This window comes from Lithobates pipiens, unplaced genomic scaffold, assembly GCF_037356315.1.
Source record: "Lithobates pipiens isolate NorthernLeopardFrog02 unplaced genomic scaffold, aLitPip1_a1.2 Scaffold_19, whole genome shotgun sequence".
Taxonomy (NCBI): domain Eukaryota; kingdom Metazoa; phylum Chordata; class Amphibia; order Anura; family Ranidae; genus Lithobates; species Lithobates pipiens.
This window is the reverse complement of record NW_027507764.1, coordinates 334,427,890-334,452,661: the sequence shown is the minus strand read 5'-3', so window position 1 is coordinate 334,452,661 and position 24,772 is coordinate 334,427,890. Positions and strand designations below refer to the sequence as shown.

The following is a 24,772-nucleotide window of genomic DNA, read 5'->3' as shown; positions in this document are numbered from 1 at the left end:
CTCGTCCTGCTACAGCTCATATTTTGTGCCATCATCTTCGTTGTTTACATCCCGCAGAGCCAGCTGCCTCTTTTTGCTTCCTGCAGCTGGCTCCCAATTGATGGGCTGCCAGGTCATGAATGAAGGTGCAGACAGGGATCTGTGATGGCTTACTAATTATTCTATGAATGGAGAATGGTAATGCCTCCTCGGATACTAACATCACATATCCCAGATTGCATTACTTTTTCTCCATTCATAGAACAGTATGTAAACTGACATGGCGCCAGAGCTTCTTGCCTAGGCTAGAATGGTGGTAGGGGGCTGAGCAAGTAGCAAAAATGACAAGGAAAGAGAAAAAAAAAAAACTTTGAAGCTTGGCTTTTGTGGGAAATGAGGTTAGACTGGTGCCAAGTTTAATTTGTTGAGTGAAATTTCTCTTTAGCCTTGTTGCTACTACTACTACTACTGAGGCCAATGGCTGGTTTGGTAGTGGGACACATATGGATTGCACTCTTAGAGACCCTTTAAAAAACAGGTTGGCGATACCAACTTGTGTATTTCTATCCCAACAGGTTCTCCAGCAAGCAATTATCCAGGACTGAGTCACTTTTATAATGAAATTTCAGCTACAGCAGCTTCTTTTGTTTTGAAAAACATGGGGAAGGGTTGGAATTTGTTTCTCTTTGTGCTTTGCAGGTGAATTGTGTAACTTGCTTGAATGTCGCTGGAGCAGAAATTCAGAGTTTCCTAAACTGGGCTAGATCTGTAAATACCCTGACCAAGATTTTATCCTTCCCCAGTGTATCCAATAGTAAAAGTGTTGCCTGGAGTTACACTGTACATTGCTTCAAATAGGATTATGTACTGAGGAGTATGTGGGCTACCATTGTCCCTGGCTTCTACATAAACTAGGTAGCTGGCTGCCATGGTGACCTAGTGGTTCAAGTAATTTCTGTCACATGTGAGTCCAGCGGCTTCAGTCCTTTCTGAGTCACAAGCCTGGACCCAAGTATGCAAAATCAAAAGTTCACTTGAAGTATGCATATTCTGGATCTGTTATTTAGAAAGTAAAAATCAAACAGCCAGGAAGCTGACATTTTCGGAAAGAGCTCAGGAATGGTGGCCTCCTTGTTTCGATCAGCACAGATTTCCTAATAGTAAGGTGGTGCAATGATAGTGTTCAATTTGTTCCAATCCCTAGCAGCCAAAGAAGTGTACTGGAGCCAGACTACTATAGGATACGTTCTGATTTACTTGAATACATCACAATATAATGGACACTGTTCTTTCATGTAATGTAAATTGCATTTACTGATTAGAAATGCTTACGGTCTTTTATGTCTTATATTTCTCCATGCCATACATGGTAGCATTATGCGTAGTGCTGTCTGTCTTCAAGTGTTTACCATACAGTGATGCAAAGCTGAACTTGCTCAGTATTTTTATTTTAGTCTGATGTAGCATGATGACCACCATAGAGTATGCTTCTATGTATGTCTGGTGGCATAACCCACACTGCTTTTACTCTTTTGCAGGTTTTGCAAGGCAGGCTTTTTACACGTTTTTCTGAAAAAAATGCTTGCATTTGCACCTTCATAATTTTCCAAAGGTGCTTTTTTTTTTTTTTTTTTTTTTTTTTTTTTTGTATTGTGCAGTTCATGCATTAAAATGGCTACATATCGCGGGAATTTTGAAGAAGTGCAAATGAGAATCATACCATGAAATCTCTTGCAGTATGTGAATTGCATGCACCCCTGCTACAGAAAATGTCTTTGGTATACGCATGCACAGTGGCATGACATGTGCCATGAGCCACCACTAAGCCAGAAGCAGACAGCAATGGCTGTCAGGAAATGAGCAAGTATGCAGGCTGCCTGGGAAAGTGGAGCAGATCGCTCTGAAATCGGCACAGCTTCTCTGCTGATTGAAGGATTATAGCAACAGGGCATTTCAGGCCTTTCCAGAGAGCTCACTGCCTCCCCCACAGAGAGCAAGGGTCCCACTCCGCAGCATGCTAGGAGAATACAGGCTTTCTTGTTTTCTTAAAAAAAAAAGGCTTTAAACATGAGGGAAATTTTAACAAGAGGTACCAGCATAATGTTTGCACCACTCTTCTAAACTTACAGAATGGAGCAGATATTGTTTATAATTAATAGAAGGGGAGTGGATAAGGTCAGTTCTCGGTTCTGTCGTGGCTGTGACACCCAGCACAGAGAACAGGAGAGCGTGAGCTCAGTGTCGGAAGAAGAAGAGTTACTAACCCTGCAGGCTCTGCTTGTGTAGTGCAATCCCTGCACAGCCAGATAGAGGGATGTGAACTGTCTAATGCCTAGTACACACTATCAGAAAATCATACCAAAAATACCCACCGCTTTCAAACTGAACGTATGATAATTTAATCGCTAGTACACAGCTTTTGAGAGCCGATCGCGACAATTCATCTGACATTATCCGAAGGGACAAGCCCAAATATTTTTCTTGTACGATTTTCGTTTATTCAGCACAGTTTTCATCAAACTACAATAGAAATCTAATACATTACATCACTTCAGAAGTTTTATTGAGTAATGCAAAAACAAAAAATTCACGTATTTGTCCGATATTCTCATTGTGTGTACGACCCTTAACAGTTCATGTCCTGTACACCAGGCCAGACTTGGCAGGGATCTGCAGAAGTTTTCTATATGGCAAATTGCCTGCATTCCTTTCTGTTAATTAGGTGCAGTTTAGTGAAATAGAAACTGGTGTGGGTGGTGCAGAGCAACCTAAAATGGGTCTAATGCTTGGTACACACAATCAGAAAATTGTAAGAGAAATACTGCTTTTGACGCAATTGTAGGATCGTCTGATCGTTGGTACACAGTTTTTGAGAGCCGATCACGATAGTTCTTCTGAAATTCTCCAAAGGGATAAATACAAAAAAAAGTTCTCTTACGATTACAGGACAAACTATTTTTCATTTTAATCTGTACAGTATTCGGGGTGGGGGAAATGGAAGACCAGGACTGCACATGCTCAAATGACAGAATACATTACATCACTTCTGAAGTTGTATTCTTTTGTACAAGAGTTTTTGGAAGTTTAGTAACCTTCCGTCTATGAGACTAGCATGCAAAAAAAAACAAACTGATTCCCATTCATCCAATAATCTCATTGTGCGTACAAGCTGTAATGGTTTAGTTACTGTGGAGCACGCTACTCCCAACAGTTTTTTATTTTATTTTTATTTTTTTTTGCCCAGAAAGCTTAAATGATTCCTCAGGACCTTTTTTTTTTTTTTTTTTTTTTTTCTTTTTTTCCTTCCGAAACAAAGCTAGATATGAAGGGTAAAAATTTAAAATTCGTTGGATTATTTATGCAACACTCACACAAGAGCAAATAGTAAAGTCTTACTATAACATGCTTAACAATTGTAATTTTTTTTTTTTTCCTAATAGGTGACTGGTGGTTCCAGTGGTATTGGAAAATGTATTGCCATTGAATGCTTTAAGCAGGGCGCTTTTATTACTTTGGTAGCACGTGATGAGGTATGAAATTACATTTATTTAAATTTTTTCTATTGGTCCGGTTTCTGCATGAATTATGTATTTTATTCCTAATGCATAATGTTAAAATCACAACTGAGCTGAGAATCCATGATAACAAAATAATAATCTATCCAAATATATACATTGGGATGTATCTATAGGGGCACTTGGCAGGGGTGGGGAGGAGCCAGGAGCGATTGTGGAGGATCCAAACATTGGATGGCAGTTGGGTGTAAACGGATAGGCGGTCTGTTTACATTTGGCTGCTCATAGCGGAGAGTGTTCTGTATGTGAACCTGTCATCAGCCTGCTCTGTAGGGATCAGTGGACAGATCCCCGGCTGAGCAAGAGGATAACAGCTGCAGTCCGCCCCATGTGAAAGGGCCTTAAAAGGCAGGCAGGAGACCATATCAAGGCAAAAAAAATGTTGGACAGTGTGTTTCCATAGCAATATGCATAATACCCCATACACCCTATTAGATTTTCTGCAGATTTTTGTCTTCAAATGTACCAAAACCATGTAGTCAAAGGGCCTGTCTGATTGCATACAAATTTAAACTCTTAAGGTTTGACTTCCATATTATACGGTTTTGGTAAATCTGAAGAAAAATATCTGCAGAAAATCTAATAGGATGTAAGGGGTATTTATGCATATCTCTAAGGAAACACCCTGTCCCACATTCTTCTTGGTTCCAGATATTGAAGCCTTCAATTCTGTTCTCTGCTCTTTCTGAACCACTTGCTGCCCAAGCCAATTGTGACGCTGCTCATATACATTTAAAAAATCTGCATTTTATAGATGCCAATTTTTAATATAATATAAATACCATTTTTCTCCCTTCGCCTTTCAGGACAGCACCTTAGAGAGAGCGTAGCTCCACCTCTTCACAGGAAACACTGCGCGACAACGCCCCTTTAAATTCAGCTTCTTCCACCCTGCCGTCGGTTTTCCTCCATGGTGGAATCACTGCTGGGGAACCAGAGGGGCTGCGCTCTCTCCAAGGAGGGGGTTTTGGCAGTACCTTTTCAGTTTTGGATTATCAGACCAGCTCCTTGCGCTCAGGGGTCGGGAATGGGCTCAGATTAGGCGTACATGCCATGTCTCGGCATGTCGGCTCTGAGTCCCATATGGTGTGTGACATCAGTTCCGGGGGGCGGGAACTTCTGGTGGGGCATAGCAGCGAGTGGTTATGGCTGCTGGAACGCAGGGGGAAGGGGTGGGTCATCTGGCTGGGACTTCCTACTGCCCCTCAAGGGCGGGGACGTCGGAAGAAGCTTTCATTTAAAAAGGACACAAGTCGGATGCTGTAGTGCTCGTGATGGAGGGGGTAGAGTTGCCAGCAGCGATGGCGGATGCAGGCAGAATCCCAGCCCGGTCCAGGTAGAAGAGGTGCATCTTTTCTTCACTGAGGATTATTTGTTGTTGATGTTAGGGGTGCACAGAATGGGTTTTTTGGTGCCGATACCGATACCGAAAATGAAAAATGCACTAGGCCGAAAACCGAAACGTATTTAAAAAAATATATATATTTTTATATAGGAGCTGGTCAGAGACTGGGGACGTGGTACAGGAGATGGTCAGAGACTGGGGACGTGGTACAACAGATCAATGCAGCCAGAGTGCCCCATTGCAGCCAGCCTGTGAAGGGAAGAGAGGAGAGCCGCCTCCGCCGCCTGTTTGATCACAGCGCCGGGAACATCACAGCTTCATTTCAATAGCTGAGTGTTCCCGGCAGCGCGCTGTCACACACAGCCCCTCCCCCTTGTCCGGGCACTTTGATAGACAGATCTTCTGTCCAATCCTGCAGGTGATCTGTCTATCAAAGTGCACGGTTAAGGGGGGTGGGCTGTGTGTGACGGCGCGCAGCCGGGAACAAACAGCTATTGAAATGAAAGCTGTGATGTTCCCGGCGCTGTGATCAAACAGGCGGCGGAGGTGGCTCTCCTGCACTGTAGGACACCCCTATGATGGGCGGCACCAGGGGTGGGGGCACCATGCCACGCCCCATTTTCGGCTCCATTATCGGCCGTTTTTCTCTTTCGCCAAACTGCCGAAAAGGGCATTTTCTCCAGTCATCTTCCAGGACGGCACACCTGAGAGATGACTGGTCCACCTGACAGGAAACACAATCAACAACAAGTTTAAAAGTCCCCACCCCTCCCTCAGACCCTCAGTTCTTGATTGTGTTTCCCACAGATGACAGCGAAACCAAGTTTCTCCTTTTATTTTTTTATGGAGAGGTCTGGGACCTCGCTTTTTCCTAGAGAGGATTATCCTTGTTTGTGGGGCTCAGCGGACAGGGTCTGCCTTTCTCCCTTGCAACCCCCAGAGACACCTGGGGGAGATAGTCCTCGCTTAAAGTCTCCTTTAGGAGCCCTGTTTGCAGCTACGTGGGACAGGGGAGTTGTCCTAAACGTGCTGCTCCCCATTTGTGCTTTCCTACCTTGAGCGACTGTTCGTTGGTGGTAAGCTGCATTCCTCCAGTGCTGAACGCGGTGGCGTGCGTTCCAGCTCTACGGCGCAGGTCCGGAAGTCCGGATGCATCACTTCCGGCCATCGGATTTCCGGATGGAGGCTGGGAGGTCTGGACGCATTGGCGTGCGTTCCAACTACACGGCGCAGGTCCGGAAGAGGCCGTACGTCACTTCCGGCCGACGGACCTCCTAAAGATGGCGCCGACCGGCGGGAATATTCAAACGGCAGAGGCTGCAGTGAAGCACCCCGGCTACTGTTTGTGAAAACGCTGTTTACCTTGCAGCACTTTCAAAGGCAAACAGGGGAACGCTCAGGACTGTGCCTTAACCCAGCGATTCTGCAGGGCAGCTAAAATCGCCATGGAACTGGAAGGTCCGTCTGAGCAGACAGTCATTGAGGTCGCCACGGGGTGAGTGATCCAGCTGTGTTTTGAGGGGCGGGGTACTCTGAGGTAGACTCCCCTTGGCCCTTTTAGACTTGAGTAGCTAATTGTTAAATTTCCTATTTTCCAGGGACTGAAGGCTCTGCCCAGGGGTCAGCCTGTAGGTCTAAAGGAAAGGCTACTTCAAAGTCCAAACGCTGTGGTTATTGTAATGCTAAATTAGCACAGGACCACAGCAAACCTTTCTGCGATAGATGTATCTTTAAACTCGCAGGCAGGGAGACCGCTCAGGTCGTGAAGGAATGTAGGGCTTTACAGTCTGAAATGTTAGCCACCCTTCAATCTTTTCAAACTACTCTAGTGAAGAGCCAGGATGAGAGTCCCTCTGAGAGAGAGAGATTCCTCACTCACAAGAAATTTTTTCCACATCCTATACGGAGTCCCAGGGCCAGGCCTCCCTATTGTCTGAGGTGGAGGAAGGTCAGGTCCCAGAAGTTACTTCTGGGGAGGATTCGGACCAGGATAGCCAGGGGGAGGCAAAACCTGGGGGTTTTTTGTTCTCAAGTGAGGACATGGAGGGTCTTTTAAAGGCCATTTACACCTTGGAGGATATCCAGGTCCCCTCTGCCCAAGTTTCAGCACAGGACAGGGTGTATAGGGGCCTAGGAAGGTTGCAGGCCAGAACCTTTCCCATCCACCGGTCTCTGAAGGAGATAGTCCTCAGAGAGTGGAAGGAACCTGAACGTAAGCTTCTCAAATTGAAAGCTTGGAAAAGAAGGTGTCCCTTTTAAGTGTGAGGAGGAGGAAAGATTTTTTAAAACCCCTCGTTTGGATGCAGCCCTGGCACAGGTGTCCAAGAGGTCGGATTTATCCTTTGAAGATTCTGGAAATATCCAAGATCAGATGGATAGAAAATCTGAGACTTTACTAAAAAGGGCCTGGGAGGCGAATGCGGCAGCAATGGCACAGGCCCTAGCTTCCGCCTGTGTAGCCAGAAATACAGACACCTGGCTTGGCAAATTAATAGATCACGTCTCCCGGGGTGAGGAGACTAAAGATATTTTAGACTCACTGGAGGTAATCAGTCGAGCAGTAGCGTATGTGGCAGATGCAGCGGTGGAGACTGTTAGGACCACAGCTAAGACAGCAGCACTCTTAAACTCCGCCAGGAGGGCCCCTATGGGTAAAGACCTGGGATGGAGATTTCACTTCCAAATCCCGCTTGTGTGGCATTCCCTTTGAGGGTTCCCTGTTGTTTGGGTCAGGCTTGGATCAGGTTTTGTCCCGATCTACTGAAAAGGGAAAAGTTCCCAGTAAAACCCAAGAGGGAAAGGGGTAAGAAATTTTTTCGAGGCCCCCACTCAAGGACTCCTCATAAAGGGAAAGTTGAACAAAGGAAGAGGTGGAATCTTGGAAAAGGATAAGAGTACAATTCTTTTTTCCAGTTCCGGAGCCTCTCAGAAAGAGGGTTAATGACACCACCATAAGAGTGGGTGCAAGACTCAGCAACTTCCTTCCCCATTGGAAAAGGATTACGCAGAGTCCATATATTTTAAATCTCTTAGAAGTGGGGTACAGACTGGAATTCCAAAGTCTTCCCCCACAGAAATTTCTAATTACCTTTCCTCCCAGGGACCCAGCCAGGGCAGCGGGTTTACTGGAAAATTTAAAGGAGCTGGCAGAGCAAGGAGTCATTGCTCCAGTACCAGCCAGTCAATTAGCCCAGGGTTTTTACTCACACGTATTTGTGGTTCCAAAACCCTCAGGCAGATTTAGTTTAATAATAAATCTGAGAGCACTAAACCGTTACTTACTTCAGAAGAGGTTCAGGATGGAAAGTATTTACTCAGTAAGAAAACATCTTCAGGCAGGAGTTTTTATGGTCACTCTGGACCTGAAGGACGCGTATTTACATGTACCCATTGCTCCCGAGCATCAGAGATCTCTGCGTTTCGCAGTCTACATACAGCAGAGAGTAGAACACTGGCAAGCCCAGGGTATTCACAAAAGTGATGGCCGAGGTCGTAGCATATCTACACCTACAGGGCATAAGGTTAATACCCTACCTAGACGACTTGCTGATCTACAGTGTGGATCAGAAGCAAGCAGTGATAGACAGAGACATCGTGTTTGATGTTCTGGAAACCTTGGGCTGGTTGGTCAGCCGGGAGAAGTCCTCACTGACACCTTCTCAGTCCAAACTATACCTAGGCTACCTGTTAGATTCACAGGCACAGAAGGTGTTCTTACCAGCGGAAAAGGTAGTGAAGGTCCAGAATGCGGTTGTCACCCTTCTCGAAAGAAGAGAAGCCTCTCTGAGATATATAATGAGACTACTGGGCCTCATGACGGCCTGCATACCGGCAGTAACCTGGGCACAACTTCATTCTCGACGACTTCAGTCTTTCCTTCTTGCCTCATGGGGAGGGAAAAAGGAAACATTAGAGAGGATAGTGTCCGTCACAGAGGAAGTCTCTCTCTCTCTGCAGTGGTGGCTCGACCCACACAATTTGGTGAAAGGTCGCCCCTGGGCCCAGGTAAACCCATTAGTCTTGACCACGGACGCCAGCGCTTGGGGCTGGGGGGCTCATCTGGTAGACCAGTATGCCCAAGGGTCTTGGAACCACAGCCAAGCCAGGGAATCCTCCAATTTCAGGGAGCTCCTGGCAGTAGGCAAGGCCCTAGACTATTTCCAACAGCAGCTGCAGGACAGAGAGGTTCAGGTCCTCTCAGACAACCAGGTCACGGTGGCATACTTAAATCACCAAGGAGGGACAAGGTCTGGCAAACTGAGGGAGTTAGCGCAGCAAATCCTTGGGGAAGCAGAAAGGAAGGTCCTTTCACTGTCAGCGGTTCATATAAAAGGCTCACTCAATCTACAGGCAGATTTCTTAAGCAGACAGCCCATCCTTCAGGGGGAATGGGGATTGAGCAAAGAAATCTTCTTCCTGGTTTGCAGACATTTCGGCAAGCCAGAAATAGATTTATTCGCTTCCCGGAGGAATGCGAAGGTCAGCAGATTTTTCTCCCTTTACAAGGATCAAGAAGCAGAAGGGATAGACGCTCTTGTACAGGTGTGGAATTTCAGGCTGGCTTATGCCTTTCCCCCACTGGTACTCCTTCCCAGAGTCCTACAGAAGTTAACCTACTCAAGGACAGACCTGGTGCTAATAGCACCCTGGTGGCCCAAGAGGGTTTGGTTTCCCACCATTCAGAGTCTCTCGGTAGCTCCCCCGCTGCATCTGCCGGTGCAACGAGACCTGCTCTGTCAATGTCCAGTCTTTCACCCCCGACCCGGGACGTCTCTCTCTGGCAGCATGGCTATTGAGAGGGAAATACTCCGTGACAGGGGCTGTTCGGAGAGAGTGATAGACACTCTTCTCCTCAGTAGGAAAGGCGTCACCAGAAAAATTTATGCAAAAGTCTGGAAAGTTTTCTCCCATTGGCTGCAGTCTAAGGAGGGGGTTCTCCAGATGATACCTACCATCCTAGACTTTCTTCAAGAGGGGGTGGACCAGGGTTTGGCAGTCAGCACCCTCAAAGTCCAGGTGGCAGCCCTGTCCGTGTTTTTTGATAGGAAGCTAGGACAGGAGCCGCTGATAAAAAGATTTTTGTTGGCCAGGGAAAGGGTAGTTCCAGTCAGGTCGGTCAGTTGCCCTCCATGGGACCTGTCCCTGGTATTAGATGCCCTAACAAGGGGGCCTTTTGAGCCAGTGGCTCAAATTTCTGTTAAACTTTTATCATTTAAGTTGGCCTTCCTTCTGGCTATCACTACGGCCAGAAGGGTGGGTGATATACAGGCTCTTTCGATTAAAGAGCCGTTTTTGTGCATCCTAGAGGATAGGGTAATCCTCACTCAGGATCCTCTTTATTTGCCAAAGGTGGCTTCATTATTTCATAGAACACAGGAGATTATTCTCCCGTCCTTTTGCCAGAATCCCAAGAATAAGGAAGAGGAAAGATTCAATTTCTTAGATGTCAGGCGTTGTCTCCTAGTCTATTTAGAAAGGGTGAGAGACTTTAGGAGATCCAGTCATTTATTGATCACCTTTTCAGGGAAGAGAAAGGGTCTACAAGCATCCAAAACAACGATAGCTAGATGGGTTAGACAAACCATATCCATCGCTTATAGACAGGCGGGTAAACCAGTACCAACCCGCCTTAAGGCGCATTCAGCCAGATCCCTAGCGACCTCCTGAGCAGAAAGGGCAGGCGCCTCAATCGGCCAGATCTGCAGAGCAGCAACATGGACGAGCCATAGAACTTTTCTGAGGCACTACAGAGTGGAACTGTTGTCCCCTCAGGATTTGGCATTTGGCAGGAAGGTCCTACAAGCGGTTGTCCCGCCCTAAAGGTAGGCCTGAACTTCTTGCTTATCGTCTCAGGTGTGCCGTCCTGGAAGATGAGTGGAGAAAATGACCAGTTACACTTACCGGTAACGTCTTTTCTAGGAAATCTTCCAGGACGGCAGGCCTACTTCCCTACCCTTGTTTTATTGGTGTGGTATATTGATTCCTCACAGAATGTTCCCTCTGACACTGGTGGGGGATTTTCTTTACCATAACTGAGGGTCTGAGGGAGGGGTGGGGACTTTTAAACTTGTTGTTGATTGTGTTTCCTGTCAGGTGGACCAGTCATCTCTCAGGTGTGCCGTCCTGGAAGATTTCCTAGAAAAGACGTTACCGGTAAGTGTAACTGGTCATTTTCGGCCAAGATATGTTTCGGCGGACGAAATTTCGGTGCATCCCTATTTGATGTGCGACTTAAACTTGCAGCTCTCTGTTAATTGGGCATATCCTACTAGCAGCACAGCATGGATGGGAGAGTCAGGGGCACTTTAGGTGGTGGTTGCTTTGGGCACCCCCCCCCCCTTTTTTCCCCTTGTTTTTTGGTATAGATCTTGCCCTAATGGGGGGGGGGGGGTCTGTGGGTTTTTCTGTCTTATAAAAAGCCACTATCAAAACAGAACCACGGGAAGAAAATGCTCATCATGCAAGAACCCACTAAGAGACTCGTGGCCCAAACTGCTTTGCAGGTCTTGTGGGACTAATAAGGGAGGAGGCCACACAGAAATGTAAGGAGCTCTTTTCCTCAGTGAGAAAAGAATTGGCAGAGACTCTAGGGACAGTACGTTCCCTCATAAAAGCATGCCCAGAGTTCATCCAAGAACCGAGCTCCCCAATATTCTTCCTATCACTGCTAGATCAATTGAAAGTGAGTCGAATGAAGAGAGAGTGTTCCCCCTCCCCCTCAAAAATTTCCCTCAGAGGAGGATGAGGGGGAGGAGGAAACGAGCGATATAAACTGACGCTAGCAGAGGTGGACGACTTTCTGAAAGCAGTCTATACCACCCTGGAAAAAACCCAACTATCATTGCATGACAAAATGTACCAGGGGCTAGAGGCCATACAGTCTTTCCGTGTGTGTTTGTTTTTTTTTGTTTTTTTTTACCAAAAATTTTTAGAATATACATCGGCCTAAACTGAGGGGAAAAAAAATATATATTTTTTTTAAAATATGTTTTTGGGCATATTTATTATAGCAAAAGATAATGCTGTTTTTTTTTTTTTTTTTTTACACTTTTTTTTTGTTTATAGCGCAAAAAATAAAAACCACAGAGGTGATCAAATAGCACCAAAAGAAAGCTCTATTTGTGGGAAATAAAAGGACATCAATTTGGTTTGGGAGCACGACCACGCAATTGACAGTTAAAGCGACGCAGTGCCGAATCACAAAAAGTGCTCTGGTCAGGAAGGGGGTAAATTCTTCCGGGGGTGAGGTGGTTAAAGATGCCATGGACAAAAGGGCAGACTCTCTTTTGAGGAAAGCTTGGGATTCGTCCTTGTCCAACCTAAAGCTGCCAATGGCCTCTATTGTAGTAGCCAGAAACATGGAATGCTGGCTGGAACAACTTGAGGCTGGGTTTACTCTGGTGCGACACTACCCTTGTCCTACTTTGGATCTGACTTTGCCCTGCAACTTTAAGTCAGAGACACATCTGACTTCAGTGAACAGGGATCTGACTTGGATCCCGCCATAACCAGGTACTGTGTTTGGCATGAATCTTGAGGGGGAACTCCACGCCAAATAAAAAAAAAAAAAAAAAAAAGAAAATGGCATTGGTTCCCCCTCCAAGAGCGTACCAGGCTCTTCGGTCTGATATGGATTTTAAGAGGAACCCCCTTTGCCGAAAAAACGGCGTGGGGGGGTCCCCCAAAATCCATACCAGACCCTTATCCGAGCACGCAGGCCGCTCAGGATAGGGGGTGGGGACAATGAGGGGGCCCCCAGATCACCGTACCCCTACCCATTCACCTGGGGGAAAAAATGTCAATAAAAAAATACACACTAGACTGGTTTTTAAAGTAATCTATTGGGCAGCTCCGGGGGTCTCTTCCGACTTCTCCGCTCTCTCCGGCCTCTTCTACCAGTCTCCGGTTCTTCTCCCTGCGCAATGACTTGTATAATAGGCATGGGGCGTGGTCACCGGGTGATGTCATCATGTAACCCCCGACCCTTATGACATCACCTCCCCATTATGCCCCAGGCGGTGATGTCATAAGGGGCGGGGGTCACCATATGACATCACCCGGTGACCTCGCCCCATGCCTTTTATAAATCGTTGTGCACACAGCAGTACAGCGGGAGAGGGCAACTTTGGAAGAAGACGATGGAGAAGACAGACCCACAGCTAGCAAAAGAGCAGGCAAAAGTGCCAAAGATAGCGGAGGAGCGAGCCCAGCAGAAGACACCGGAGACTGGAAGAAGAGGCTGGAGAGAGCAGAGAAGTCGGAAGAGACCCCCCGGAGCTGCCTAATAAATTACTCTAAAAACCGGTCTAGTGTGTGTGTGTGTGTGTGTGTGTGTTTCCCCCCCCCCCCCATACTCATTCACATAGGGTGGGGAGCCAGGATCTGGGAGCCACCTTATTAAAGGGGGATTCTGATAAGCCCCCCCCCCCGCCCACAGACCCCAACAACCAACGCCCAGGGTTGTTGGGAAGAGGCCCTTGTCCTCATCAACATGGGGACAAGGTGCTTTGGGGTGGGGGTTGCAGGGCCCCATAGCACCCACACCCCTCCCCCGTTGAGGGCATGCGGCTGGTACAGTTTGGGGGTGCGCTTGCTCGTCCCCACCCTCTTTCCTGACCGGCCAAGCTGTGTGCTCGGATAAGGGTCTGGTATGGATTTTGGGGGGACCCCATGCCGTTTTTTCGGTGTGGGGATTCCCCTTAAAATCCACATCAGACCAAAGGGCCTGGTATGCTCTTGGAGGGGGAACCTATGACGTTTTTTTTATTTAAAATTTGGCGTGGAGTTCCCTCTCAAGATCATCAGAGCACAAGTTGCATGCCAAAGTTGGATCAGGCAAGACGGCGATCCGACTTCAATGATATTGAATGGGCTGAAGTAGGATCAAAGTAATACAGGGAGCATTTTCAAAGTCGGACCGACTTGTGTCAGACCAGTTAAGATGGCTCCCATAGGGAAACCTTGATTTTTCACACATCATGCTACATGAGCTCCCAATGTCGGAGTGCTTGTTGCACCAGTGTAAACACGGCCTAAAGGCCATGTGGTAGCAGGCACCTCCTAGGATTTGCTAGAGTCCTTCCCTACCCTTTAAGAGCGGTCAAGTACATGGCAGACTCCTCAGCAGAATGTCAGCCAGATCTTCAGCCCTTATTAATTCAGCCAGGAGGGTTCTTCGGCTTAAAACCTGGTTGGGGGACTCAGCATCAAAAGTGAAGTTGTGCGGAATTCCCTTTTGCAGGAGATCTGATGTTTGGGCCAGAATTAGAGACCGTCCTCAATAGAACGGCAGATAAGAAGAAAGTATTTCCGCAAAAAAAAAAAAGTGGTGCAGCAAAGGAAGAATTTTTGTTCTTTTCTGCAAGCCCATAAAGAAAAAGATCAGACTCCAAAAAAGACCCTGGAACCCCCAGAGGGGGAGAGGTAGAGGAGGGGTGCTTTTTAGACCGCCCGAGCAAACCTCAAAAAGCAATCTTCCGGTAGGCTAAAGGCTGCAAGCTTTTCAGGCAGGTTGGGAGAAGGAGACGCAAATAACAAAATATACCGCGCTGTCTACACAATAGCAGCCAGCACAAAAGTGTAAAATAAACAAATAATGATCACTATCAAAAATAAAATTGACATATGAAAAAATGCAATATAAATAGTGACCTGTTCCATGAGGAAATAATGTCCAAGGTGTAAACAAAAAAAAACAGGTAAAACAGCACTTACATTTTCCAGAGTAAAAACAAGCATTTCAAAATAGACAGTAACCAGGGGATCTGCGTAACAATCCAACGCGTTTTGTCTAGATCATCCCAATGCCTATTTAGGCGAAACGTGTCAGTAGATACACTGATTCCCCCCCCCCCCCCTGGTTACTGTCTATTTTGACAGAGTACAACTCTTATGTTTACAACAATAAATATTCCTTATGGAATTTCGCTATGTGCCTGTTCTTCCCCTCTTTTCTCTTTTATGGTTGTGCTTATTTGCCCATTTGTTTTACCTGCTTTATCCATCATTTTGGAGCATTTGCCTGAAGACCGTATCTATGTGAGCCTGAATTCCCTGGTTATCCTGTAAAGCCTGTTTGACCCATCAGGTGTACACCTGTATGAGTCTATCTTTTCTGGTAAGCGACTGGTGCTTTTGATGGCAGATCTTTTATGTTAACGCTGTCGCATTTTGAATTTCTGTGACTGTTACCCATTTATGTTTTGAACTTCACCCTTTTGGAATACATTTGGGACTTCTGTGTCCCCTTTTTTTTGTTTACACCTTGGACATTAATTCCTCACAGAACACGTGCCACGATTTATATTGCATTTTTTCATATGTCAATTTTCTTTTTGAAATTGGGAGAAGGCAACAAAGAGGTAGTTTGTTCTACATCTGATCAGTGAAGGCTATTGACTAGAATTTTCAGATGCCCCCAAATCGTTTTTACCTTGCGAATCTCCAGGGGGATCACGAGAAAGCCATGGCTATGACCTCTCTTTTGAAAGAACTGAGGCAACAGGGTGTTATTTCCCAAGTCCCAAAGAATCATTAAGGGAGGGGTTTTTACTCACATTTTTTGATCAAAAAGCCATCAGGGAAATTTCATCAGATTCTGAACCGATCTATAAAGTACGAGAGGTTCCGGATGGACACTATTTTCTCTTAAGAATTTACCCCCAGCTGCTACATAGCATCCATTGGCCTGAGGGATGCATATCTTTACATACCAATAGTAGCTTCATCACAGAAATTCCTGCAACAAGCAGTCAATTTGGGGGGGGGGGAGATTTGGCACCTTCAATTCAGGGTGCTGCCTTTCAGCCTTTCCTCCTCTCCCAGAGTGTTCACGAAAGTGATGGCAGAGGCTCTGGAGCCGCTAAGACTGAGGGGGATCTTCATAGTACCTTCTCTGGATGATCTACTACTGTTCGCAGAATCAAAAAAACAGGTACCGGTCAACCTGCAAGTAACCCAGGGACTTCTAAACCGCTTAGGTTTGCTTCTGAACCTTCAAAAATCTAACCTTGTACCATCTCAGCGGGTAAGGTTCCTTGGATACTTCAAGAATTCTTCAAACCAACTTGGAGCTTTCAGTGAGGGAAGCCATGTCAGTTCTAGGCCTGTTGACAGCAATCTCAGCGGTGCAATGGGCAAGGCTACATGCTCAACATCTGCAGTCAGAAATACTCCCGACTTGGACCCACCAGGAACCTCCTGGAAAATAAGTTCAAAATGGGAACAAAGACTCACCTGGACTTTTCCGGTAACTCAGAATAATGACAGATGTGAGCTTATGGGGGTGGGGAACTCTCCTTGAGGAACAGACAACACAGGGCGTATGGTCCAAGCCAGAGGCAAGAAGGACCCCAAATTGGAGGGCATTAAAGGCTATCCATTTAAGCCTCCCTTTTTTCCAACAGGACCTAGGGAAACCGCACATCCAGTTGTTATTGGACAACATGACTGTGGTATTATACGTAACAAAGCAGGGGGCACAAGGAGCAAGACCCTGATGGAACTATCTCGCCAAATCCTGAGCTTGGCGGAAGACGATCTGTCCTCATATCTGCAGTCCATCTGAAAGGCACAGAAAACACCCTAGCAGATCTTATCGGCAGAAGGGAAGCAGAATGGTCATTAAACCCCCCCCCCCGGCGGTATTCCCGAGTCTGGCTCGCGGTGTAAGTTTTATACCAAAAGCCGTAACCCCGAGCCAGACTCGGGACCGCATCGCTGAATGCAGAAGGAGGTTTACTTACCTTCTCCCTTGGATCCAGCAATGTCCCCCTGCTGTACGAGTGGCTCGTCCTCCGCTCGATTCATCACTGAGCTGATCTCCGTTCACTGCGAGCATTGCGACACGCGGGGATGGAGATCTTACAGATTACATTGCTGTATGTAATTATTTCACATCCCCTTTGTCCCTTGTGTTCTGCCCAGTGTCCTGCATGCAGTTTTATATTATAAAAACTGTTCTTTCTGCATGGAAACTGGAGATTGTCCATAGCAACCAAAACTGGCCCTTTACATCAAAAATGATTTTAGACCAGCTAGCAAACAGCGATAATAAATTGGAATCACTCGCAGAATTGAGCGATAGCGATTTGTGGGGAGATCCTTCATCCGTTGGAGATCCACCAAAATTTTGGCGGGTCTGAAAATGGGGGTTATTGGAAGAATGCTGATAAGAGAGAAGGGGCCTATAATGGCACTGAAAACACACAACAAATTTGGGATTTTGGTCATGTAACTCAAACCGCATGAAAAACGTAACATGGGTGCACTTGCATGATGTGTTCTTGCTGCGTGGGGTTTTTTTTTTTTTTTATCAGTGCATTTGAACTGGGAGGCTTGTGGGGGCTTCCCGACCGCCTCACGCAGATATACTGTGGCAGAAGGGCACATACAGGCAGATTCGCGTACCTGTACATTGCTCTCCAAGCCCTCGTACACACGATCGGAGATTCCGTCGGAATGTGTCCGATCGGAGCGTTTTGTCGGATATTCTGACTGTGTATGGTCTGCATCGGACTGTTTCCGTCGGACCAACTTTTCCGACTTGCCGGAAATATTTTCTGACAAAATGCTCCGATCGGACATACTCCGATCATGTGTAGAGAATTCCGATCGGACAAAGTGCCACGCATGCTCAGATCAAACTCCTACACCAAAGCTATTGGCTACTAGCATGAACATAGTCCCGGCGTAACGAAATAACGCCATCACGTCGGATTTTCCGACAACTTTGTCCAACGGTGTGTATACAACCGTTTTCGGACAAAATCCGACGGATTTGGTTGTTGGAATTTCTGACCGTGTGTACAAGGGCTTAGAGGCGGCTTGCGACATACACCATTATGTAGTCAACATAGCAGTAAATTACTGTACATCTAAAGTTGGGTACACGCACTGAAAAATCATCCGGTTCAGCAGTAATTGGATGAGTTTGTGTGTGGGGTGTTTTTTATTCCCCCCCCCCCCCCCCTTTTTTCATTCAACAGAAGCTGGTCCTTAGCCCAGCTGATTTCATCCAATGGCTGCAGTACTGATCAGTGTAATCTGATATTTGAGGGAGGGGGGGTTGCTCAGTGTATACCCTACTTTAAAGCATTTGTTACCCCAGCACTTCATATTCCTGATATGTGCCTGCTATAACATACGAACTTGTATGAGAAAGTATTCTGTTCTTTGTATGAAATCCTTGATGTCCCTGCCAGTCCCTCTGCTTTCCTATTAAAAATTGACCACTCTATGGTCAGTTCTCTAGCTATGCTGGGAACTCGGTGTACTCCTCCAATTATCTGACTTGTCCTGACAAGCCTCTGCTGCACAGCCATTCACTGGGAAGCTCAGTGTGCTGCCTTTTCTCCTCCCCCAGCTCCTATGCAGCTGAGAACAGAGGCAATGTGACCACTTATAAAAAAGGGGGGGGGGGGGTTTATAATATATATCTAAACAAAAATGTTTTGCCTTTCATTTCTATTTTAAACTGGGGTGTTTTTACAAGGTGATCATTTACTATCAATTTAAGTGTGTGTGTGTTTCCCTCTAATTACAATACCTGTATCCTCCTCTCTCCAAAGCATGTCAGTTATTTTTCCCTCTGTAAACCATCCTAATGTTAACAGACTTATTAAAGGAACAATACATTTATGCATGATATACTAAATGTAAAATGAAAACGGATTGGTTTTACTTGCTTGCCTTTTTACTAATATGAATGAAATGTACATGTGTATTTATGGAGCGATGCTGCAGTCCAGACAGGTCAGCTGTAACTTGAAAAATTGATGCATATGCATGCTGCTGGACTTCAACCTGTATTAACAAATAAGCTTATTGAACTGTACTGACCTCTTGCCTGTCAAATAAACATCTGCTTCAGAACATATAGCCATATCTGGCTGAGTCTTTCTGTACATGTTGATTGTCCCGTTTTTCTTGTTGCAGAGCAAACTGCTTCAAGCCAAAAAGGAAATTGAAAAGTATGCTATAAATGACAAACAGGTAAGACTATGAGTAAATGATTGTGAAATAACTTGCTGAGTATTTTATTGGCACTGTGAAAAAAGGACACAACTCAGAATATTGGGGAAAGAAAATAGTGGGCATAGAAAAGAATTACCCCCTTTAAAATCCCATCTTGTTGCTTTGCAGCCTGAAAAGACCAGACCGTTTTTATATTTATCCAGCTGCATTTACTCAGTGCAACTTCCACATCCAAGCAAAATTAAATTGTAAGTGAAAGCTATAGCACCAACTTATCATAATAAAAAACAAAACAAAAAAAAAATATCAAAAACCGAATCACCGAGTTGGAAAAAATCACCCCCCCCCCCCTCGTAAAAAAATGACTGTCATTTTTAATTAGCTTAGCATGAAAAGCACTAAATAACTTTCCTGGAACATTTCAGTCCCCGGTAGTGCAACTGAAGCAAACAATCAACTACGGATAATTAAAAAAATAAGGGATTACCGCGCTAAATGAATCAAACAAGTAAAGTCTAAAGCAAAAAAGCAACAGCTTAAAAGTGTGATAAGCACTATAACATTAAATAAACAAATGAAGTGGCACTAATATTAAAATACACAAAAATAACAGCAAGTGAACCAAAAACCAAAAACAAATTATGATTTCAGTGGAATTGAGCATATAAAGTCCTTCAAACGCAGGTGAATGTGCATATGTTATACAATGAGCTTGAAACAGCACCCGAACACCACACGAATTGCAAGCTTACCAGAAGCAAGTTAATTTGTGCTGGCGGCTTACAACCCGGCCAGGGCCTTTATCCAAGGGATGGGAATTGCCAACACACAGTGATTCTTGGTATGCAGTAAAACAGAACATCAATCGGGGATAGGGTGACTCCATTATCCGATTGCCATAGACAAGGCAGTATTGCCCAATAAAAGAGAACTCGCCATAGTGTAATACGCAATGTACAGGTTTAATAAGATAAAAAATTGCATTTACGCAGAAGGCATCCAAAATGGCATAAATGATAAAAGACATGGCCGGCTAGCGAGCACTCGTCCTCTTGGGAACTCGGCGCGATGACGTCAGCACGCCATTCCTCCCGATGTGCGTTCTGTCAAACTGACATCTTCCTGGGGCACGGTTGACCCACTGACACATTGCTCTAAATAGTACGAACAGCGGACCACGCCTCGATCTGCGTTTCGGGTGGCTGAACACATACTCCATCCGGAAGCCTGGCAAAGCATTACATATGCTAGAACTTACAAAAGAGAACTTATATTTTTAAACCTAAGAAAAAATCTAAAATTTATATAAAAATTTGATAAAACTAGTAAATAAGAAGTGAACTTCTCTTCTTCTCATACTGCTGTCCCACAAGCACCGACATTGGCCATGTTGCAATATCCTCAGAAATGTTACCATCATGGGGATTGCACACGGGGTAGGAACAGGAGGATAAAAGGCCAAAAAAGACAGGGATAGGGGAAAGAGGCATTACATACCCCCACAATGGGGGCTATAATCAACATCCACATACAAAAAACTACTAGATTTACAAATGGTTTGGTGTAGACAAAATCCTCTCCAAATCCTTAGAATAAATAGAACATGTACTGGCATCTCCACCCCGACCAGAATAACCAGCCACATCAGTGGAAAAATGTAACTTAAAATTAAATTTGTATTCGGGGAGGAAGAAAAGGACACAAAGAACCAAAAAAAGCGGGGGTAAATGGTGTTCAATGAGATCACCTATAAAGCAAAACATATCCCTAAAAAAAATGAGACTGTCCATAGTGTTGAGCCATAAATACTGCCAGGTTCACCTTCTGTTTTTTATATATAAAAGGCTCCTGTGTTAAAAAACGTGCATTTACAATGAGAGAATGAATATTATTTACATATATATTATTCATTCTCTCATTGTAAATGCACGTTTTTTTAACACAGGAGCCTGGATCGCAGGTGCAATATCAGGCTCCTGCAGACATAGCACTCTCTCCATAAGGGCTGTCATTTTCTGAGCTACAAGTGTCAATGGACTGAGTGCACATATCACTGTGGCAGATGAGACTTGTAGCTTATTCGGATTGCTATGAATAAATGATGCAGATGTAGCCCTACACAACTGCACTGATTTAAATGTGATAGTGGCTGCAGAGGAGAGGAACCCTCATCCGCTGATGCTATCATATAGGAGACAAAAAGCCCCTAGTTTAATGAGAGCGCTCGTGGACGAGGATTGTATTATTTGTGCTGAAGCTCACGCATGCTTCAATATGAGCAGCTGCAGTAGTAAAAATCTTCCAGGATTGTATCCCGAAAAGGGAGGAGTGATTTTAGCACACTGTTTTGTATTTGTTTATGCTTCTTTTCTTCCTTTTTTTTACTAGGTGGTGTTGTGTATCTCAGTTGATGTATCCAAAGAGTATAGACAAGTGGAAAATGTCATAAAACAAGTAAGTAAGATCAAGCTCATTCCAACTATGCTATATTTTGACTTGACAATTAAAATGGTTTCCTTAGTTAATGGCATGTCATCCCTAAAGTATAGTGACTATTATTCCTAAATCGGACCTGGGGTTTTAAAGGACTTCAGTTAACCAGTTTTCTCATTCGCCTCTTAGGCCCCTGTTCACACCTGAGCGCTTTACAGTTTGTAAAACGCTCAGCTCTGAAGCTCCAAAACGCCCAACAAACAAAATCCCATTAATTTTAAGTAACCCAAGCTTTTATTTTTATTTATACACAGAAAAATGCAGATTAAGAAAATGTTAATTGTGCAGAAGATAAGTATTTTTTTTTTTTTTTTTTTTTTTTTTTTATTGTGTGTTTTTTTTATTATTTAGGCTCAGGAAAAACTAGGACCAGTTGATATGTTGGTGAATTGTGCTGGCATGGCAATTGCGGGACGATTTGAAGAAATAGAAATTGGTAAATTTACTGTAAGTAGTACGTGGTGTGGGGTTTTTTTTTTTTGGTCACCTTTTTAGTGTATATACAGTGCCTTGAAAAAGCATTCATACACCTTGACATTTTCCACACTTTGTCATATTACAACCAAAAATGTAAATGTATTTTATTGGGATTTTACTTTCAAAAGGTTTTTATTTTGTGAAAAGGCACTTTCAAGTACATAGGTACATTAACAAACAGATTTCAGCAGGGCAGGCCTGCTGCCATAAAACAAGTAAAATGCAAACAGACAGTAGTGCAAACATAGGAAATAATGACTAAAAATACAGACAGCATTCCCCGCCGGGGCGACAGGGGCCAAATGTTGAACAAATAGGGTAGCGCCCTATCCAGTGCCCGTAACTAGCATCTGTCTGGAGGAGCAACCAGGAGACCCCCCCCCCCCCCCCGACACCCCTAATAGGGATCTTGCTGTGTCAGGGCAGGGGTGCGCCCCCCCCGAACACCCCCTCCCACAGGGAGAGGGTATCCAACGGGCAACGAACAAGGTGCCCCCCAATACGCATTCTGTCTGTATGATAAACCTGTCATTTATCAATCTGGTGAGGTAATCAGAAGAAAAGTGATCAAGAGAGATAGAAAAGAGGAGAGAGAAAAGCGGACAGAGGGGCAGGGAGAGGGGGAAGCTACTCCCAAAGAAGGGTGAGAGGGTGGGAAGCGAGCTTGTCTACCGCTCAGAGAGGGTCGACTCTATGGTTTAGGTCGGGATGTCCAGGAAGGGCCTGGGGGCACTCCCGGCAGGAGGGAAACTCCCATGTACCGGGCCCATGGATCCCACACCTTTATAAATTTAGGTGTAATGTCCAACAGGATGCCTGACAATTTTTCTTGGGACATAATCCAGGATATCTTCCTCTTAGCTGTGAGGAGAGAGGGCCTGGGTTGTTTCCAATCGGTGGCTATCGCAATTTTGGCGCCTAGAAGGATAAAGTGGGTCAGTTTCTGAAGGTTTATAGGTAGCGAAGGAACATGAGTATTTAGCAACACAACTTCAGGGGTTCTGGGGACCTGACAGCCTGTTACCCCGAAAATCATGTTAAAGATTTTACTCCAGAACGATCTAATCCTGGGGCATTCCCACCAAATGTGGATCATAGAGCCACGATGTTGACACCCTCTAAAACATAAAGGGTTTGCTGTGGGATAAATTTTAACTAACTTGGAGGGAGTAAGATACCATCTAGTTATCAATTTGATGCTAGCTTCCATGAGTGAGAGGCCGTCTGCCAGGTCTCCAGACTGATGGAGGTTTGAAGGTCGGCCTCCCAAGCTGTCATATAAGGAGATTTGCCCGTCGGGCTAGTGAGGGCCGAGTAGATTACTGATATGCTGCCCCTCTGCTCCCCGATCCTACCTCACCAGGTTTCGTATTCAGTAAAAGCGGGAGGAAGGGGCTTATTCTTCCATAGCGAGTGTAGGAAATTAGATATTTCTCGGAAGCGGAATCTCTCTGATTCAGGGAGCTCCAAGTGTTCGATACAATGGGAGAGGGAGATTGGTCCCTTTGAGGTAAAATAATGTCCTATCCGGTATAGTCCCTTGTCCAACCACCATTTGAAGGCGAAAATATTGAGGCCAGGAGGGAAATCGTGGTTGCGAAAGATGTGAGCCAGGGGGCTTATTGTAGAGACCAGGGACGGCTCCCTGCGGAGACTGTCCCACAGGGAGCAAGAATGGGAAAGGGTGGGAGAGAGGATGGGCGGCCTAGCTTTGGGAGGGCACCACAATAAGTAGTCTAGCGTGAATGAGGGGACAGCCCGGCGTTCAATGGACATCCAGTCCGGCTTCTCGTATTTGGAGTAGATCGTGGAGAGTTGGGCCAGGCGGGCTGCGAGGTAGTATTTGTGGAGATTGGGTAAACCCAACCCACCCCTGCGCCTATGAAGGAAGAGTGTGTTTTGTGGGATACGATACCCGTTGTTACCCCATGTATATTTCAATATCTTGCTTTGCAATGATCGAAGGTGGTCCTTCTCTACAGGTATAGGGAGTGCACGAAAGTAGTATAAGATTTTAGGGAGGAGAGTCATTTTGATGGAGTTAATCCAACCAAGCCAGGATAATTTGTGTTTGGACCATGACCGGAGGTCAGCTTCCAATTGCCTGTAGAGTTTGGGGTAATTTTGACTATACAACATCTCAGTCCTAGGTGTAAGTGATGCCCAAGTATTTGATGGAGGTATCACTCCATTGGAACGGGAAGGATTGTTTAAGAGAGTTAGCTAGTTGGGTGGGGAGAGATATATTGAGTGCCACAGACTTAGAGTAGTTAACTTGTAACCCTGAGATTTTGGCAAAGTCGTCCAGTACTCGGGATAAATTAGGCAAGGTGGTTAGGGGGGAGGTGAGGAAAAACCCCACATTTGTGTGTTTGGCTGCCGCACTGGACTCCTCTGATATCCGTATTGTGGCGGACTGCTATTGCTAGCGTTTTAATAGCTATTGCAAATATGAGGGGTGAGAGGGGGCATCCTTGTCTGGTGCCCCTAGTAATGGGTATGGGTGTGGAGTGGTAACCCTGAAGTCTAATTTGGGCCCTCGTATGAGAGTATAAAGCTTGTAATAGGCCAAGGAAGCGAGCCCCCAAATCCCCCACCTTTCAAAGAGCTGGAAGATGTAATGCCAGGAGACCGAGTCAAAGGCCTTCTGGATATCTAGGGAAAGAAGGAAGCCCGATTGTTTGGGTCCCCCCTCCCAATTAGACTGCAATATGGAGACAATGTCTACCGCCCTCCTTATTTGATCTGGTCCCTGCCTACCAGGGATAAACCCGACTTGGTCCTTGTGAACGTATCGCCCAATGAAGGAAGCCAACCTGTTGGCCATTACTTTCGTGAGAATTTTGAGATCGTTATTAATGAGAGATGGGTCTGTAGTTGCTGACATGCTCCAAGTTCTTATCGGGTTTGGGTATGACCGTAATGTACG

At 45.4% G+C, this 24,772-nt stretch overlaps 1 protein-coding gene across 1 annotated transcript in view; it reads left to right on the top strand.

Moving 5' to 3' along the window:
* The window catches only part of KDSR (3-ketodihydrosphingosine reductase), a 71,200-nt gene that overhangs the window by 2,319 nt on the left and 44,109 nt on the right, over positions 1 to 24,772 (top strand). Inside the window, exons 3-6 of the mRNA XM_077492075.1 lie at positions 3,420 to 3,509; positions 18,835 to 18,891; positions 21,262 to 21,327; positions 21,718 to 21,813. Coding sequence (XP_077348201.1) covers positions 3,420 to 3,509; positions 18,835 to 18,891; positions 21,262 to 21,327; positions 21,718 to 21,813 — 309 coding nt within the window. The remainder of the gene's footprint in view (positions 1 to 3,419; positions 3,510 to 18,834; positions 18,892 to 21,261; positions 21,328 to 21,717; positions 21,814 to 24,772) is intronic.